This window comes from Equus caballus, chromosome 7, assembly GCF_041296265.1.
Source record: "Equus caballus isolate H_3958 breed thoroughbred chromosome 7, TB-T2T, whole genome shotgun sequence".
In the NCBI taxonomy this organism is placed as follows: Eukaryota; Metazoa; Chordata; class Mammalia; order Perissodactyla; family Equidae; genus Equus; species Equus caballus.
The window spans coordinates 69,543,430-69,563,700 of record NC_091690.1 but is presented as its reverse complement, the minus strand read 5'-3'; the positions used below and the strand labels follow the sequence as shown (position 1 = coordinate 69,563,700).

General features: G+C 36.8%; 1 protein-coding gene across 4 annotated transcripts in view; it reads right to left on the bottom strand.

The window, feature by feature from the left end:
* GDPD4 (glycerophosphodiester phosphodiesterase domain containing 4) overlaps positions 1 to 20,271 on the bottom strand; it is a 121,511-nt gene that overhangs the window by 14,563 nt on the left and 86,677 nt on the right. For 3 of the 4 annotated variants that reach the window (XM_023645661.2, XM_023645662.2, XM_070273259.1), the window contains 2 exons: positions 19,738 to 19,959; positions 18,650 to 18,804 (listed from right to left, as the gene is read on the bottom strand). The exons of the other annotated variant lie outside the window; for it this stretch is intronic. In XM_023645661.2, coding sequence (XP_023501429.1) covers positions 18,650 to 18,804; positions 19,738 to 19,959 — 377 coding nt within the window. The remainder of the gene's footprint in view (positions 1 to 18,649; positions 18,805 to 19,737; positions 19,960 to 20,271) is intronic. 4 annotated transcript variants of the gene reach the window in all.

Sequence of the window (20,271 nt, the reverse complement as noted above, 5' to 3'; positions counted from 1 at the left end):
AGAACTCTCAAAACTCAACAATAAAAAAAAATCAAGCAATCTAATTAAAAAAGATATGAAGAGATATTTCACTGAAGAGCATATACACTGGCAAATAAGTACAAGATAAGATGTTCAACATGATTAGCCATCAGAGAATGAAAATTAAAACCACAATGAGATATGACTACACATCTATCAGACAGGTTACAATAAAAAATAATGACAATGCCAAAAATTGGCAAGGATGCAGACACTCTGGATCATCATACATTGCTCATAGGAATGTAAAATGATATAGCTCCTCTGCAAAAGTTTGGCAGTTTCTTATAAAACTAAACAAGTAATTACCATATCCAAACAATTGGATTCTTGGGCATTTATCCCATAGAAATAAGAACTTACATTCACAGTGGGGGATTCTGGGAAGATGGCAGAGAAGAAAGCACCAGGAATCTGTCTCCCCACCTAGACAACAACTGCACTGGCGGAATCTGTCTAATGTAACTATTTTGGAACTATGGAGTCTACTGAAGGCTTGCAACTTCCAGGGGAAGGTTTGGATGGTAAGTTATGGTTAACTTTGGTCAACTTCAGCACTTAGCACAGTAGCAGTTACCCATCCTACACCCCCAACCGCATGGCAGGCAGTTGTGCACATGAACCTGGAGCAGCTTGCGGGAGTCAAGGTGGGTCAAAAGGAACCTATCCTCTAAATATTTGGGATCTGTTTGACTGACAATACTGACTGCTGCTTCTGGTCACAGAGGTGCAGATAAAGAAGAGGGCATCCATTGCTGTTGACTGCAAACCCCTTCCCTTCCAGCTGAAGTGACTTCCCGGGGATTTAAAGGGCCAGCTCTCTTTCCTCCCCATCTTTCATTTTTCTCTTTTTTCCCTTTTGCAAGCCAGACATTAAAGACTAGGACATTTAAAAGCAACTGCGTATACAGGGATAATTAGAAATTGACTGTGTATGCTCAGGGAAATGTACAGAAGAGATCTGAGAAGGCCTCAAGTTTATACCTCAGGCTGATCCTTGGCACAGAGACAGCCAACAGCAACAAACAAATAAATAAATAACAAAAAAGCCCAGCAAGCCCTGGTGAAGGAGGAGAATCTGCTTTCCAGAGTTACCAGAGTACTAGATTCAAATGTCCAGTTTTCAACTAAAAACCACAAGGCATACAAGCAAACAAGAATGTAAGGTCCATTCAAAGGAAAAAATAAATCAACAGAACTGTCTCTGAAAAAGAGCTGATGGCGGATTTACCAGACAATGACTTTAAAACAACCATCTTAAAGATACTCAAAGAATTAAAGGAAGATGTGGATAAAGTGGAAAAAAAAAAAAAAGGTAAGAACAAAATAGAAATATTAAGGGAAAAAACCTAAAAATAAACAAAAAGGAAATTCTGGAGCTGAAAAGTACATTAACTGAAATGAAAAATTGAGTATTAGGACTCAAGAGCAGATTTGAGCAGGCAGAAGAGAGAATCAGTGAACTTGCAGATGGAACAACAGAAGTTAATGAGTCTGAAAAACAGAAAGAAAAAAGACTGAATAAGAGTGAACAGTGTCTAAGAGATCTGTTGGATACCATCAAACAGATTAATACATGCACTATCAGAGTCCCAGAAGGAGAAGAGAGAAAGAAAGGGGCAGAAAGAATATTTGAAAAAATAATGGCTGAAAATTTCCCAAATTTGATGAAAGACATGAATGTAAATATCCAAGAAGCTCATGGAACTCCAAAAAAGATGAACTCAAAGAGACTCACACTGAGACACATTATAATCAAACTTTCAAAAACCAAAGATGAAGAGAGGATCTTGAAAGCACCGAGAGAGAAACGACTCATCACATATAAGGGATCCTCAATAAGATTATAAGCAGATTTCTTACCAGAAACTTTGGAGGCCAGAAGGCAGTGGGCCCACATATTCAAAGTGTTAAAGGAAAAAAACCAAGAATCAACCAAGAATCCTATATCCAACAAATGGTCCTTCAAAAGTGAGGAGGAAATTAAGACATTCCCAGATGACCTGAAGCTAAGGGGGTCTGTGGCTACTAGACCTGTCCTGCAAGAAAAGCTCAAAGGTGAAATGAAAGGACTCTAAACAGTAACTTGGAGCTGTATAGAGAAATATATAGATCTCAATAAAAGTAGGTACACAGGCAATTATAAAAGCTAGCATTATTGTAACAATGGTTTGTAACTGTACTCTTTGTTTTCTACATGACTTAAGAGACAAATACAGCTGGAGGAAAAAACAATTATTAGTCTAAATGCTAGTATTATTATAACTTTGTAACTCCAAATGTTGTTTTCCACAGAATTTAAAACACTAATGCATTTAAAAGAATTATTAATTTATGCTTTTAGGCACACAATGTATAAAGATACAATTTTCTGACATTAACAACAAAGAAGGGTAGGCATGGAGCTGTAAAGGATTAGTTTTTGTATGTTATTGAAGTTAAGCTTCTATAAATTCGAATTAAGAGTGTTACAATTTTAGGATGTTAAATGTAATTCCCATGGTAACCACAAGGAAAATAGGCATAGAATACACACAAAAGGAAATGAGAAAAAGATTTAAACATTTCACTACAAAAAAATGAACTAAACACAAAAGAGAACAGTAACACAGGAAATAAGGGACAAAAAACTATAAGGCATCTAACAATAACAAAATAGAAAAAAATAACAAATATTTACAGAAATGAGAGAAGTAACAAATGACACAAGTCTCTCCTTATCAGTAATTATCTTAAATGTAAATAGATTAAACTTTCCAATCAAAAGACAGAGACTGGCAGAATGGATAAAAACACATGACCCAACTTTATGCTGTCTACAAGAGATTCATTTTAGATCCAAAGACACACATAGACTGCAAGTGAAAGGATGGAAAAAGATATTCCATGCAAATAGTAACCAAAAAGAGCAGGGGTAGCTATACTAATATCATATAAAACAGGTTTTATATCAAAAAAGGTTACATGAGACAAAGACAGACATTATATATTAATAAAAGGTTCAATACAGCAAGAACATATAACAATTATAAATATTTACATACCTAATGACAGACTAGCAAAATTTATAAAGCCAAAACTGACAGAATTGAAGGGAGAAATAGAAAGCTGCATAATAAAGTTGGAGACTTCAAGATCCCACTTTCAGTAATGGATAGAACAACCAGACAGAAGATGAGCAAGGAAACAGAAGACTTAACACAAGAAACTAACTACGTCTAACAGACATATACAGAACATTCAACCCAACAGCAATAGCATACACATTCTTCTCAAGTGCACATGGGACATTTTCCAAGATAGACCATATGTTAGGTCACAAATTAAGTCCCAGTAGATTTAAAAAGATATATATCATACAAAGCAGCTTCTCCAACCACAACAGGATGAAATAAGAAGTCAATAACAGAAGGAAAATTGGAAAATTCACATATTTGTGGAAATTAAACAATATACTTTTAAACAACCAATGGATCAAAAAACAAATCATAAGAGAAATTAGAAAATACTTAGCGACAAGTGAAAATGAAAACACAACATACCAAAACTCATGAGATGCAGCAAAAGTGGTGCTAAGGGGGAAATTTATAGCTATAAATGCTTACATTTAAGAAACACAAAAGATCTCAAATCAACACCTAACTTTACAACTTAAGGAACTAGAAAAAAGAGAACAAATTAACCCAACAAAGCAAAAGGAAGAAAATAAAGAGTAGAGCAGATACAAATGAAATAGACAACAGAAAATTAATAGAGAAAATCAGTGAAACCAAAAGTTACTTCTTCAAAAAGATCAACAAAATTGGTAAACCTTTAGCCAGATGGACTAATAAGAAAAAAAAAGAGAAAAGACTCAAATTACAGAGATCAGAAATGAAAGTGGGGACATTACTACCAATCTTATAGGAACAAAAAGGATTATAAGAGAGTACTAAGAACAATTGTACCTTAACGAATTGGATAACCTAGATGAAATGGACAAATTCCTAGAAACACAACACCTACCAAGACTGAATCATGAAGAATTAGAAAATGTGAAGAGGCCTATAAAGAATAAGGAGAGTGATCAATAACCAAAAATCTCCTGACAAAGGAAAGTCCTGGACCCTATGCCTTCACTGGTGAAGAACTAATACCAAACCATTAGGATGGCTAAATAATAAAAAAATGTATATATCAACAAGTATGTGGAGAAATTGGAACCCTTGTGCACTGCTGGCATAGCTGTTACAGAAAACTGTGGTAGTTTCTCAAAAAATTAAAAATATAATTACCATATGATCCAGCAATTCCAATTCTGGGTATATACCCGCCCCCCCCCCCCCAAAAAAAAACCCTGGAAGCAGGGTTTTGAAGAGATATTTAAACCAGTGTTCACAGCAGCATTATTCACAATAGCTAACATGTGGAAGCAACACAAACGTCCATTGATCAATGAATGAATAACCAAACTGTGGTATATACATACAGTGAAATATTATTCAGCCTTAAAAAGGAAGGAAATTCTGCAATAGATGGATTCAACATGGATGAACCTTAAGGATTTTACGCTAAGTGAAATAAACCAGTTGCAAAAGACAAACACTATGTGATTCCGCTTCTATGAGTCAAAATCATAGAGACAGAAAGTAGAGTGGTGGTTTCCAGGGTCTGAGGCAGCAGGTTATTGTTCAGTGAACAGAGATTTTGAGTTCACAAGATGAAAAGAGATAGGTAGACGGATGGTGGTCACGGTTACACAATGTTATAAATGTATATTAAAAGCAATGAACTGTACATTTAAAAATGATTGAGATAGTGAATTCCATGTTATGTATATTTTATCACAATTACTACATATTTTTAGAAAAATGAAGGTAAACTGAATAAACTATAGACTTTTAGTTAAAAAAAAACTTATGTTGGGGGCCAGCCTGGTGGTGCAGCAGTTAAGTTTGCACATTCTCCTTCGGTGGCCTGGGGTTCACCAGTTCAGATCCCAGGTGCAGACCCATGCACCGCTTGTCAAGCCATGCTGTGGCAGGCATCCCACATATAAATTAGAGGAAGATGGGCACATATGTTAGCTCAGGGCCAGTCTTCCTCAGCAAAAAAGAGGAGGATTGGCAGCAGATGTTAGCTCAGGGCTCATCTTCCTCAAAAAAAAAAAAAACATGTTAACATGAAAACCTGTACACAAGTGTTCATAACATATTTATTTATAATAACTCATAGATGGATACAATCAGATATCCTTATGTTGGTGAATGATTAAACTTTAATACATTCATACAATAAAATACTGCTCAGCAACAAAAAAGAACACACTACTGATACAGGCAAAAACCTAGATGAATCTCAAGGGAATTATACTGAGTGAAAAAAAGCCAATCACAACAGGTTTCTATGATTCTACTTATGTAACATTCTTGAAATGACAAAATTATAGAAATGGAGAACAGATGACTCATTGCAAGGAGTTAGGGTTTGAGGTGAGGGGAAGGGGATGGAAGGAAGGTGAGTGTGGTTATCAAAGGGCAATACAAGGAATACTTGTAGCAATGAAGCTGGTCTATATATTGGTTGTGGTGTTGGATCCACAAGCCTACAAATGTGAGAAAATTACACAGAACTATATATGCCAAATACACAAAATAATGAATATAAGTAAAACTGGGAAATTTGAATAAGCTTGGTGGATTGTATCAGCATCAACATCTCGGTTTTGATATTGTATTAAAGTTTTTCAAAGTGTTACCACTGGAGTAAACTGGTTAGAAGATACACAGGATCTTTCTGTATTATTTCTTACATGTTAACAGACATCTCAAAACAAAAAGTTTAATTTAGAAAGTGCTATTGACTATTTTTAAAATATAATAAAAATGTACTGTGGGGTTTATAACACAAGTATTATTTAGAACAACAACAGTACAGAGGGTAGTAAATGGAATTATGCTGTCCTAAGGTTTTAATACTCTATATTGTGGAATAATATTAATTCAAGATAGATTGTAATAAGTTAAGGATACTTTTTATAATCTCTAAAGCAACCACTAAAAAATAATTCAAAAATGTAAAAAGCTAATAGAGAAAACAGAATAGAATACTAAAAAAAATAATCAATTAACTAAAAAGTAAAAAGGCAGGAAAGGAATGACCAAAATAACCCACCAAGAACAGAGAGGACAAACATAAAAAATAGTATGACAGTAACATAAACCCAAGTATATTAATTAATAAATTAAATATTAATGGACCAAACATTCCCATTAAAAGACAGAGATTGTCCTACTAAATAGAAAAGCCAGAACCAATGACATTCTATTTATAAGAGATGCACTTTAAATATAAAGATACAAAGCAGTTGAAAGGTAAAGGACAGAAAAAGAAATATCACACAAACACTAATGATAAGAAAGCCAGTGTCAATATTAATAAAAGAAAAAGTAATCTTTAGACAAGAATTATTACCAGAGACAATGGACGTTTCATAATGAAATGGTCAATTCACTAAGAAGAGCTAACAATTCTAAATGCAAACACACCTAATAAAAGAGTTTCAAAACATAAGAAGCCAAAACAACGACAACAACAACAAAACAGAGCTAAAGGGAGAAATACACAAATCAACAATTGTAGTTAGAGCTATTAACATCCCCTTCTCAGTAATTAACAGATGAGGCATAAAGGAGCCATTCCTTTCTCTCCCATTGGGGAGGTTGCTACCAGAAGAAAGAAGGCAGAAGACTTGATCTAATCTCCTTGTCAACATGATAACTACATCTTTTATAAATAGAATAATGACATTTACTAGGAAGAGAGGCCTTATATAAAGAAAATGTTCTTAAAAGGATGTTCCTGGTTAAGTACTTCTTTATTACATATTTCGGCCGGGAAAGATTGACCCTGAGCTATCTTCCTCTTTTTTTTCCTCTCCAAAGCCCCAGTACATAGTTGAATACTACAGTTGTAAGTCCTTCTAGTTCTTCTATGTGAGCCACCACCACCACATGGCTAGTGACAGAGTGGTGTGGTTCCATGCCTGGGAACCAACCCTGGGCCACTGAAGCAGAGCACCTCAAACTTTAACCACGAGGCCATCAGGGCTGGCTCCATATTTTTAAAATAAATACAGAATGTGGATTTACGAGGCACGGGCCCCTGGAAAAGGCCACATAAGCTATACGACTCTCTGGGAGAATTTAATGGAGATGTTTTGTAACTCAAATGCTCTGCTTCTATGTGAAATAATCCTGCAAAAACTCACTTGGAAGCCTTATCTATTACTGTGGACCACAGAGTTTGTATCCAATAAAGGAAGATACCTACAGAGTCAGAATCAATATCTCTGACCTATCCTTGCTTTGTCTGAGCCTCTGTTTTGTCTTCTTTTCTTTTTGAAGAATATTAGCCCTGAGCTAACATCTGCCACCAATTCTCTTCTTTTTGCTGAGGAAGATCAGCCCTGAGCTAACATCTGTGCCCATCTTCCTCTATTGTACACATGGGACACCTGCCACAGCATGGCTTGATAAGGGGTATGTAGGTCCATGCCCGGGATCTGAACCCACGAACCCCAGGCTGCCAAAGCAGAGCATGCGAACTTAACTGCTATGCCACTGGGCTGGCCCCTGTCTGAGTCTCTTGACTGCCTGCTGTATCTCTGAAATAAATAATAAAGCTTGATAGTCAAGTTCTCTGATGTGTGTACAACCTAATTCTTTGTGTTAACTCAATAGAAAAAGCAGGGAAAAAATTCAATATGAAATGTTTGAAAAGACTATCAACCAACTCAAACTGATTGACATTTATAGAATACTATACCCAACAAATGAAGAGAGCACATTATTTTTAGGTGAACAGGGGAAGTTTACCAAGATAAACAATACAGTGGGCCATAAGACAAGTTTAAATATATTTAAAAGTATTGAAATCATACAAAGTTGTTTTCTGGTCATAATGAATTTAAATCAGAAGTCAATAACACTAAGGTAACTAGAAAAATCCTCACATTTTTTAAAAGTCAGCAACATACTTCTAAATAATCCATGAGTCAAATGAGAAATGAGGAAAATTTAAAATATTTTAAATTGGATGCTAATGAAGATATATCAAAATTATTTGTGGAATGCAATTAAAGCAATGCTTACAGGAAAATTGGTAGCTTTAAAGAATTATATTAGAAAAGGAGATCTAAAATCAGTTACCTAATTTTTACCTAAAGAAGCTTAATAAAAGAAGAGCAAACTAAACCTAAAGTAATAGAAGAAAGAAAATAATAAAAAGCAGAAATCAATGAAATAGGAAAGCAAATGTGCAATAGAAAAAAGCTAACAAAGCCAAAATTTGGTGTTTTGAAATGATTAATAAAATACCTAAACCCCTGGCAAGACTGACCAAGAAAAAGAGGGAAAATAAAAATTTCTAGTATCAAAATGTATTGGAACTAGAGGTGATAGTTACACAACATTGTAAATGTACTAACTGCTGCTAAATTTTTCACTTTAAAATGGTTAATTTTATGTTATATGAATTTCACCTCAATAAATTAATTTTTAAAATTAGAAATTTTAAGAAAAACACACTTTAAAAATTCCCACATCAGAAATAAAACAGAGGGCATCTCTATATTCATATAATTTTGATTAAAATAATGTATTTAAAACATTCTCAGTCAAAATAGCAAGATCACAATGTCTCATGACAGTGGTCTGATGGACTAGGAAGTGAGTACCGATCCTAGAGAATGTATTGGAAATGTGATCATAATCACAAATATTCTGATCATAAACATTAAATAAATAACTTAAGGTACAACTGCTTAATTTTTTTAAAAATTTAGTGGTCATCAAGGGGAATGATTTGGAATAAAGTTCAGCTCATGAATTTATCATGATCAACTTTGTAGTATAGCTATATGGAAAAGGCCCTTATTCTCCCATACTAGAGTATATGGTTTCCTTAAGGAAAAGGATGATGCCTTGCTTATGCTGACTTTCACATAAAGCTAGCACAGTACACTGTACATATAACTACTCAGTAAATATTTGCTGAGCTAAAATAACTACTTGATTTTATAACAGAACTCAGGATATGATCCCTCTTAAATCTGATGCCAGTTGAAACTATGCCCACATAACTATGGCCAAGGAATAACTCTAAAAGCCTAGTGGTGAAAGAATCTGGACTCTAGATTTTGCCACACCTTTAAATCTTTAAAGAATTTTATCTTTAAATCTTAGTTTGGTTTCCTACTGACCAACTGTATTAACTTTGGTGAATTACCTAACCTGTCTGAACACTTCCTCTTTATAGGCAAGTTTCCTCATTTCCAAAAGAAAGATGATGATAACTTCCAGGGTACAGCATGTAAGGATAGTGATGATAAAAGCAGCAGCTAAGATTTATTGCATTCTTCCATCTGCCCAGTATTTTGTTATGTGCATAACATGAATGATCTCATTTAATCTTTTAACCATTCCATCAGATTATTCTTACGCTCAATTTATAAATGAGAAAACTAATGATTAGAAACTTGTCTATAGATTGCTGGGAAGATGGCGGCATGGGAGGACTCTAAACTCACCCCCTCCTATGAACACAACAAATTTACAACTACCCTTGGAACAATTACCCCTAAGAAAGAACTGGAAACTGGATATAAAGAGCCCTCACAATCAGGGACAGTGATGACTGAGATTGAGAGGCAGAAATAACTTTCTGGATAAGAAAAATGCCAGATTCTAGCTGTGGCGCTTCACAGCTGGGAGAAATCTTAAGGTAGGAAGTTTTCCCTGTAGGAGCAGGGGATCTGAGTGGGAGAGCTATGCCACAATAAGCAGCTTTTAAACTCAGCACAACCCAGTCATAATATCTGGCTTTGCTGGCTATTAACAACAATGGGGAATATCCCCAGAAAAGCTACTGAACATAAGAGAAAGAAAAGCCTGCTCTTAAAAGGCCAACATACAAATTCATCCATTTCAGAAAGCAACAAAAAATCACCAGAAAGAAAGGTGCACAGTCCTTTGGTGAAAAGAGACTCACCCGATATGCTCTGGGCGCACCTCAGGGAGGCAGGAGGTGGCTGGAACCACCTCCCCAGGGACTGAGACATTGGCGGCAGCCATCAGTGTGACCTAGTACAGGTGTGCTGATTCAGATGCTAGCAGATGCCATTGGAGTTCTTCCCTTGGCCTTTTAGGGCAGGGGTTTGCCCTGCCCACTAGAGCACCGATTTAATCCAGCTCAGCCAGGGCAGGGAGCCCTCCGTAGGGACTGGACCCACCCACTAGCAAGCCCTCAGGTCACTTGTGGGCTTGCATGGGCAGGGGATATGGGACCTCTGCAGTGAGGCGAGTGGGTCCACCTTTGCAGGGCAGTGTGCATGTGAGGGGCAGGCCTGCACTAGCGGAGTGTGTGGAGCTTCTGCAGCAGGGCGACTGGGTCTGCTTCAGTGGGATGGGATGTGCACATGGGCCAGGACTCTGTGCACAGGGTACATGGGCCTGCAGGCAGTGGGGCTTGTCAGCTTTAGCAGACTTGTGCTTCTTAAACAGCCATATAGACGATCTGCCCCACCTTCCAATGCCTGAAACAACTGTGTGCTGTCATGTCTGGGTCTGGCCCCACCCAGCTGCACTACTAAGAGAGCTTCAGGCCAGAGGCCTACAGCAATTGTGAGGCCCCAAGCCTAGCACCCAGCCATGCTGGGGGCCTAATCACTTAATAGAAAAACTGCAGCAGGAATGTGCTATTAGACCTTGGAGCCAAATATGCTGAGGCTCCCCTTGCCCAATAAAGTCACTGAAGGGATCAAGCAGCCACATGCAGCTGAGTCTTACAATCAGCTGGCCAGGGGGACATCCTAGCCTTCTCATGCACCTACAGTAAGAACAACCCTGCCACAACAGAAGGACACATGTAGCCCACACAGGGGACATTCCTGGAACATTTGGAACTGGTGATGAGAGGGAAGCACACTGAGGGGCTGCATAAGGCATTTGACATAAGGCCACTTCTCCAAGATTGGAAGGCGTAGCTGATCTACCTAAAACATAGATAAAAGCACAGAGAAATAGACAAAGTGAGGACAAAGGAACATGTTCCAAATAAGGGAATAGGACAAATACTCAGAAAAAGAACTAAACAAAATAGAGATAAACAATCTACCTGATAAAGAGCATAAATTAATAGTCAGAAGGATGTCCACTGATCTTGGCAGAAGAATAGATGAATACAGTGAGAACATCAACAAAGAATCAGAAAATATAAAAAAGAACCAATCAGAACTGAAGAATACAATAATGGAAATGAAAAATTCACTAGAAGGAATCATAAGCAGAGTAGATGATACAGAAGAATGGATCAGTGAGCTGGATGAAAGACCAGAGAAAATCAACCAAGCTGAACAGAAAAGATAAAAAGAATTAAAAAGAAGGAGGACAGTTAACGGACCTCTGGGACAACATCAAGTGCACTAACATCCATAGTATAGGTGTCCCAGAAGGAGAAGAGAGAGACAAAGGGGCTGAGAATCTATTCAAAGAAACAATAGCTGAAAAATTCCCTAATCTAAGGAAGGAAACAGACATCCAGCTACAGGAAGCACAGAGAGTACCAAACAAGATGAAGCCAAAGTGGCCCACACCAAGACATATTATTATTAAAATGTCAAGAACTAGGGGCCAGCTCAGTGGCATAGTGGTTAGGTTTGAGCACTTTGCTTTGGCAGCCCAGGGTTCATGGGTTCAGATCCCAAGTGCAGACTTACCCATTGCTCATCAATCCATGCTGTGGTGGCACCCCATATACAAAGTAGAGGAAGACTGGCATAGATGTTAACCCAGGGCAACCTTCTTTAAGCAAAAAGGCAGAGTGACAACATATGTTAGCTCAGGGACAATCTTCCTCACCAAGAAAAAAAAGATGTCAAGAATTAAAGACAGAGAGAATCCTAAAAACTGCAAGAGAAAGGCAACAAGTTATATACAAAGGAAACTCCATAAGGCTATCAGCTGACTTCTCAGCAGAAACCGTACAGGCTAGAAGGGAGTGGCATGATATATTTAAAGTGCTAAAAGGAAAAAACCTACAGCCAAGAATACTCTACCCAGCAAGGTTATCATTCAGAATAGAAAGAGAGATAAAGAGTTTTCCAGACAAGCAAAAACTAAAGGAGTTTATCACCAATAAACCAGCCTTACAAGAAATGCTAAAGGGACTTATTTAAGTGGAGAAGAAAAGACCACAAACAGGAATAAGAAAATTGACCAAAAAAAATAATAATAAAATCACTGGTAAAGGCAAATGTACAGTAAAGGTAGCAGATCAACCACCTATGAAGCTAATACGAAGGTCAAAAGACAAAAGTACTAAAATTATCTGTTTCCAAGATAGGAGGTTAACAGATACACACACACACACACACACACACACACACACACACACACACAAAGAGGTTAAATATGATATCAAAAACAAAATGTGGGAGGAGGGCAGTAAACGAGTAGAGCTTTTATCAAGAGGTCAAACTTTAGAGAGCATCAACTTAATATAGATTGTTTTTATGTAGACTATTATAGATGAACTTCATAGTAATCACAAATCAGAAACCTACAATAAATACACCAAAAATTAAGAGAAAGGAACCCAAACATAACACTAAAGAAAGTCATCAAACCACAAGAGGAGAGAGCAATAGAAGAAAGGACTAGAGAAGAACTACTAAAACACCCAGGAAAATAGTAAGAAAATGGCAATAAGTACATACTTATCAATACCTACTTCAAATGTCAATGGACTAAATGCTCCAATCAAAAGGCATAGGGTGGGGGCCAACCTGGTGGCATAGTGGTTAAGTTCACGTGCTCCACTTCAGCAGCCTGGAGTTCATTGGTTTGGATCCTGGGCACAGAGCTATGCAACTGCCTATGAAGTCATGCTGTGGCAGGCATACTACATATAAAATAGAGGAAGATGGGCACAGATATTAGCTCAGGGTCAATCTTCCTCAGCAAAAAAGGGGACAATTGGCAGTGGATGTTAGCTCAGGGCTAATCTTCCTCAAAAAAAAAAAAAGACATATGGGAGCTGACTGGATAAAAAAACAAGACCCATATACCCATATATATGCTGCAGATAAGAGACACACTTCAGATCTAAAAATACTCACAAACTGAAAGTGAAGGGCTGGAAAAAGATACTCTATGCAAACGGCAATGAAAAGAAAACTGGCATAGCAATACAGACAAAATAGGCTTTAAAACAAAAACCATAACAAGATACAAGAAGGGTACTAAATAATAATAAGGGAACAATCCAACAAAAGGATATAACACTTGTAAATATCTATGCACTCAGCATAGGAGCACATAAATATATAAAGCAATTATTAGTAGACATAAAAGGAGACATAGATAGTAACAAAGTAACAGTAGGGGACTTTAACACTCTACTTACATCAATGGATAGATCATCCAAACAGAAGATTGATAAGGAAATATTGGTCTTAAATGACACATTAGACCATGTGGACTTAGTAGATATATACAGAACATTCCATCCAAAAACTGCAGAATATACATTCTTTTCAAATGCACATGGAACATTCTCCAGCATAAATTACATACTAGGCCACAAAAGAAGTCTCAATAAATTTAAGAAGATTGAAATAATACCAAACATCTTTTCTGACCACAATGGTATGAAACTTGAAATCAACTACAGGAAGAAAACCAGAAAAGTCACAAATACGTGGAGATTAAACAAAATGCTACTGAACAACGATTGGGTCAATGAAGAAATCAAAGGAGAAATAAAAAAATACCTGGATACAAATGAAAATGAAAATATGACATGCCAAAATTTATGGGATACAGCAAAAGTGGTTCTAAGAGGGGAGTTTACAGCAATACAGGCCTACTTCAACAAAGAAGAAAAATCTCAAACAAACAATGTGACACTGCACCTAAAGGAACTAGAAAAAGAAGAACAAACAAAGCCCCAACCAATCAAAGGAAGGAAATAATAAAAACCAGAGTGGAAATAAATGAAATAGAAACTAAGAAAACAATAGAAAACATCAATTAAATTAAGAGCTGGTTCTTTGAAAAGAAAATTAAAATTGACAAACCTTTAGCTAATCTCACCAAGAAAAAAGAGAGAAGCCTCAAATAAATGAAATCAGAAATGAAAGAGGAAAAATTACAATGGACACCTCAGAAATACAAAAGAGTATAAGAGAATACTATGAAAAGCTATATGCCAACAAATTGGGTAATCTAGAAGAAATGGATAAATTCTTAGAATCATACAACCTTCGAAAACTGAATCAAGAGGAAATATAGAATTTGAATAGACCAATCACCAAAAGGAGATTGTAAAAATAATTGAAAACCTCCCTAAAAATAAAAGTCCAGGACCAGATGGCTTCCCTGGTGAATTCCACCAAACATTCAATGAAGACTTAATACTTACCCTTCTCAAACTCTTCCAAAAAATTCAAGTGGAGGGGAAGCTTCCTAATTCATTCTATGAGGCCGACATTACCCTAACAACAAAACCAGACAAGGATAACACAAACAAAGAGAATTATGAGCCAACATCATTGATGAATATTGATGCAAAAATCCTCAAAAAAATACTAACAAATCAAATACAACAATACATTAAAAAGATCACACACCATGATCAAGTGGGATTTATTCCAGGGATGCAGGGATGGTTCAACATGATACACCACATTATCAAAAGAATAAAAATCATATGATCACCTCAATAGACGCAGAGAAAGCATGTGACAAGATCCAACAACCGTTTATGATAAAAACTGTGAATAAAATGGGTATAGAAGGAAAGTACATCAACATAATAAAGACAAACCCACAGCTAATATCAGACTCATTGGAGAAAAACTGAAAGCTATCCCTTTAAGAACAGGAACCAGAAAAGGATGCCCACTTTTGCCACTCTTATTTAACATAATATTGGAAGTCCTAGCCAGAGCAATCAGGCAAGAAAAAGAAATAAAAGGGATAGAAATTGGAAAGGAAAAAGTGAAACTGTCACTATTTGCAGATGACCTGATTTTATATATAGAAAACCCTAAAGAATCCACCAAAAAACTTTTATAAGTAATAAGTGAATTCAGGGTCTGGCCCAGTGGCATAGTGGTTAAATTTGCCCACTTCACTTCAGCAGCCTGGGGTTTGCAGGATCTGATCCAGGGCGCAGACTTACACACTGCTCATCAAGCCATGCTGTGGTGGTGTCCCATATACAAAGTAGAAGAAGACTGGCGTGATGTTAGCTCAGGGACCATCTTTCTCAAGAGAAAACAAGGAAGACTGGCAGCAGATGTTAGCTCAGGGCCAATCTCTCTCACAAAAAATAAATAAAAATAAATACAGTAAAGTTGCAGGATACAAAATCAATATATAAAAATCGGTGGCCTTTCTGTACACTAACAATGAAGTAGCAGAAAGAGAAATTAAGAATACAATCCCATTTACAACTGCAACAAAAAGAATAAAATACCTAGGAAAAAATTTAATCAAAGAGGTGAAAGACATACATTGAAAACTATAAGACATTGTTGAAAGAAACTGAAGAAGACACAAAGAAATGGGAAGAGATTCTGTGCTCTTGGATTGGAAGAATTAACATAGTTAAAATGTCCATACTTCCTAAAGCAATCTACAGAATCAATGCAATCCCTATGAAAGTTCCAATGACTTTTTCACAGAAATAGAACAAAGAATCCTAAAATTCATATGGAACAACAAAAGACTCCCAATAGCCAAAGGAATCTTGAAAAAAAAGAACAAAGCTGAAAGTGCCACATTCCCTGATTTCAACATATACTACAAAGCTATAGTAATCAAAACAGCATGGAACTGGTACAAAAATAGACACACAGAACAAGAGAACAGAATTGAGAGCCCAGAAATAAACCCACACATCTATGGACAGCCTATTTTCAACAAGGGAGCCAAGAACATACAATGGAGAAAGGAAAGTCTCTTCAATAAATGGTGCTGGGAAAACTGGAGAGCCACATGCAAAAGAAAATAGACCATTATCTTACACCATACCCACAAATAAACTCAAAATGGATTAAAGACTTGAATGTAAGACGTAAAACCATTAAACTTCTAGAAGAAAACATAGGCTCTGCTTCTTCGACAGCAGTCTTAGCAGCATATTTTCAAATACCATGTCTAACCAGGCAAGGGAAACAATAGAAAAAATAAACAAATGGACTACATCAAACTATAAAGCTTCTGCAAAGCAAAAGAAACCATCAACAAAACAAAAAGACAACCTAACAACTGGGAGAAGATATTTGCAAACCATATATCTGATAAGGGGTTAATATCCAAAATATATAAAGAACTCATACCTCTCAACAGAAAAACAAACAACCCAATTAAAAATGGGCAAAAGATCTGAACAGACATTTTTCCAAAGAAGATATACAGATGACCAACAGGCACATGAAAAGATATCTGATATCACTAATTATCAGGGAAATGCAAATCAAAACTACTATGACATATCAACTCATGCCCCTCAGAATGGTTATAATTAACAAGACAAGAAATAAGTATTGGAGAGGATGTGGAGAAAAGGGAGCTCTCCTACACTGCTGGTAGGAATGCAAACTGGTGCAGTCATTATGGAAAACAGCATGGAGATTCCTCAAAAATTAAGCATAGAACTACCATACAATTCAGTTATTCCACTGCTGGATATTTATCCAAAGAATGTGAAAACACGAATGCATAAATATATATGCACCCCTGTGGTCACCGTGGCATTATTCACTATAGCCGAGACTTGGAAGCAACCTAGGTACCCATCAAGGGACGAATGGATAAAAAAGATGTAGTATATATAGACAATAGACACTACTCAGCCATAAAAAAATGACAAGGGGCCAGCCTGGTGGCATAGTAGTTAAGTTCACGTGCTCTGCTTTGGTGGGGTTCAGAGGTTCAGATCCCAGGTGTGGACCTAGCATCACTTGTCAAGCCATGCTGTGGTGGCATCCCACATAAAATCGAGGAAGATTGGCACAGATGTTAGCTCAGGGCCAATTTTCCCTACACACACAAAAGACAAAATCTTGCTATTTACAACAACATCCCTCAAGGATGGACCTTGAGGGTATCAGGCTAAGTGAAATAAGTCACAGGAAGAAAGTCAAATACCGTATGATCTCACTCGTAAATACAAGATGAAAACAACAACAAACAAACACATGGTGACAGAGATTGGACTGGTGGTTACCAGAGGAGAAGTGGGGAGGGAGGAGGGTGAAACGGCTGATTAGGCACACGTGTATGGCGATGGATGGTAATTAGTCTTTGGGTGGTGAGCAAGATGTAATCTACACAGAAATCGAAATATAATGATGTACACCTGAAATTTACATAATGCTATAAACCAACGTTACCTCAATAAAAAAAGAAAGAAACTTGTCCAACTCAGAAGTGCAGCTGATGGGGAGGCCAGGATTTCAAAAAAATCATGTGGTCTACCAACCACAGAACTTGACACATAATAAAGGCTCAATAAATGTAAGCTATTATAATTATTTTCAACTAATAGATTAATCTAAATTATGATTAGGAGAGAAGGAAATCATCTTAGAGCCATTTTCTATTTGAAAAAAAGTAAAAGGAAATAGAAATACACTCGAAATAGAGGAGGAGTTGGGCAAAGAGAAATCTTCTGATTGGGAAATAGAGACAAAATATATATAATTTTCCAATGCTAAAAGAAAAAAGACATATTTTATGACCTACCACCCCATGGCCAGCGAGGAGGAAAAGCAGGAAGAGAGGTGCATTCAAAAGCCTAGCTTATGGCTTGAGATGCAGAAAGGTATCTAGGGGAATTTTTATTAAGCCCAAGGAGATTTTGGAGAGATATATATATATATTTCCCCAAGGAAGGCTGTCTCTGAAGCATTTAGAATTATCTGAAAAAACTTATTTCTAAATGTAGGAGAAAGGGGATATGGATTAAATTAAGCAGTGATTAATAACAGTTAAGTTTGAAAACATTACCATTTTATTCCCAGGTGCGTTTAATTCTGAAAATCTGTCTCTAATTATATACTTACAAATGTGGTGTTTCATAATTTTAGTTTCTTCTTACGTTTGGTTGTCTTAAGTTTTTTGTTTTTGTTTTTTTAAATAATGATTTAATTATGTTCTTAATTATGCCTATAAGAAATCTGGCTTTCTGGATGACAAAGCTATTTAGGAGGTACTGCAATCCATCTGGTAATGACAGGAGGAAATAACTTTTTAAGTTCCGACTTTTCAATGATCGCCTTATATAAAAACAAAAACACAAAGCATACAAAAAAGTGTATTGAATGATGAGAGATTAGAACACAGAGGAGAAGGGGCTGAAGTCTATGTTCCAGAGATATAGTCTATACTTGATAAATGTTTATTGGCAGAGGGAGGGAGGAAGAGAGAGAGGGAAGGGCAAGAAGGGGAAAACAGGAGATTCCAAAAAGACAGCCACACAGAGTAATCCTGAGATGGGAAGGGGAAGCTGAGTAGCTTGGTTGGAATGAAGATTTTGTGCAAGTAAGGCAATACATATCAAGGCCGGTATGGTCACTTACTTCAATCCATTGTAGAACAATTCCTTATAGTCAACATTTATTATACTCAGATTTTCATATGCAAGGCTTTCGATGGAGTAAAGCCGGCCGACTTGCTGAAAACCAGGAGCTGTGCTCCTGACATAGTCCCTATCAAAACCTGGCAACCAATAAATCTGTAAAGAGAAACAGTAAGTATTTCAGTGGATAATCAGCTGTCTAGGTATAAAGAGCCCCATGTAGAATGGATGGAACTCCATTCCAGCACTGGTAACAGTCTATAGGGAGCAGAGAGATTCTAGCCCTTGCTGAAAGAGTCAAACTGGCTTAATATTGTCTAACAAACAATTATAATGCGACTTTTACCAGGGGTGTTCTGGAGCTGAGTTTTCTCAGTTCACATCATGGGTCAAGGGCCCATTTTGTGTAGTCTCACACTAGCCAAACTGGGTGAGGACTTGGTAGGTGTGGATGAAGGTGGGAATCATAAACTTCTCCTCTGGCTGATGATGCTAAAATAATCTTTGAGAAGGGTCATTTCCTGCCAACAGGGAATGCTTTTATGACTCATCTGTGGAAATAGTTCCATTTGCAAAAAGACACATATTTGTTTCACTTACAGCACTCTTCCATATTCTGAGAATTTAAGAGATTTGGGATGATTGACTGCCCAAATGCAGAGAGTTGCTTCTGAAAAACATGATGAACAAATCTCTGCTCAAATAAGACCCACCTATTCTTTCTACCTTTGAGCCAAGTTCTCAAAGTCTTAGTGTTACCCAGGCCCTTTCTAATAGTTCTATGTTGGTGATGGGGCAGATAACATCATATAATCATTACACTTATTTCTTTTTAACAGAGTGCTGATATTTCATTTGGTTTGGAATAACAAACAGCCTCGATGTTTCTCCCTAGTGAGATAAATTTAATTGGGTCATTCTTAGATTGCCACATATAGCTATATAAGCAACAATCTCCATTTCTATAGAGAGCAAAATTATTTAAGGGTCCCAGGGAAGATCTATAAGGTAGGTCAGCTTCAACTGTTATGCTCCTGGGACGTGCTACCCACCCCCCAACCTCTACCATAAATACTAAGACAGACATACCAGATGTTGCTCAATTTTAGAGTCAAGGATCACGCTTACTACATGGCGGACATACGTGTTTCTGTGAGGATGTTTTTGTTTAGGGCTGTTAAGATCAAATATCACAAATTTTTTTTCCTTCCGTGCAAGTTCCAATAAATCAGCTAGTCTTGGAATCCTCTGACTTTCTGCTTTTTTACTATCAGCCTCTGATATGGGTTTCATATTGTAAAATGGTTTGAGCTAAAAATAAATACATTAGAGAATACATTGGCATCTATGAAAAGCATTTTCCAATTCTCCTGTTATATAGCCCCACACCCAGCCTTACCTCCATGTTGCTCCATTATCATTCAACCCACCAGGCCCTCTGAAATACTGGTCATGAGATAAAAGTTGCCAAGGAGAGAAATTAAACGCAATCTCCATAGGTAATTATGGTATTTGGAATGATTTCTTCTATACCATAGAAGCTGTTGTATTTGCACTGAAGGTCCTTCATGTTCTTGTCTGGACCTTCCTTTTCAGCCTTTTTTCGATAACCCAAGGTAATAC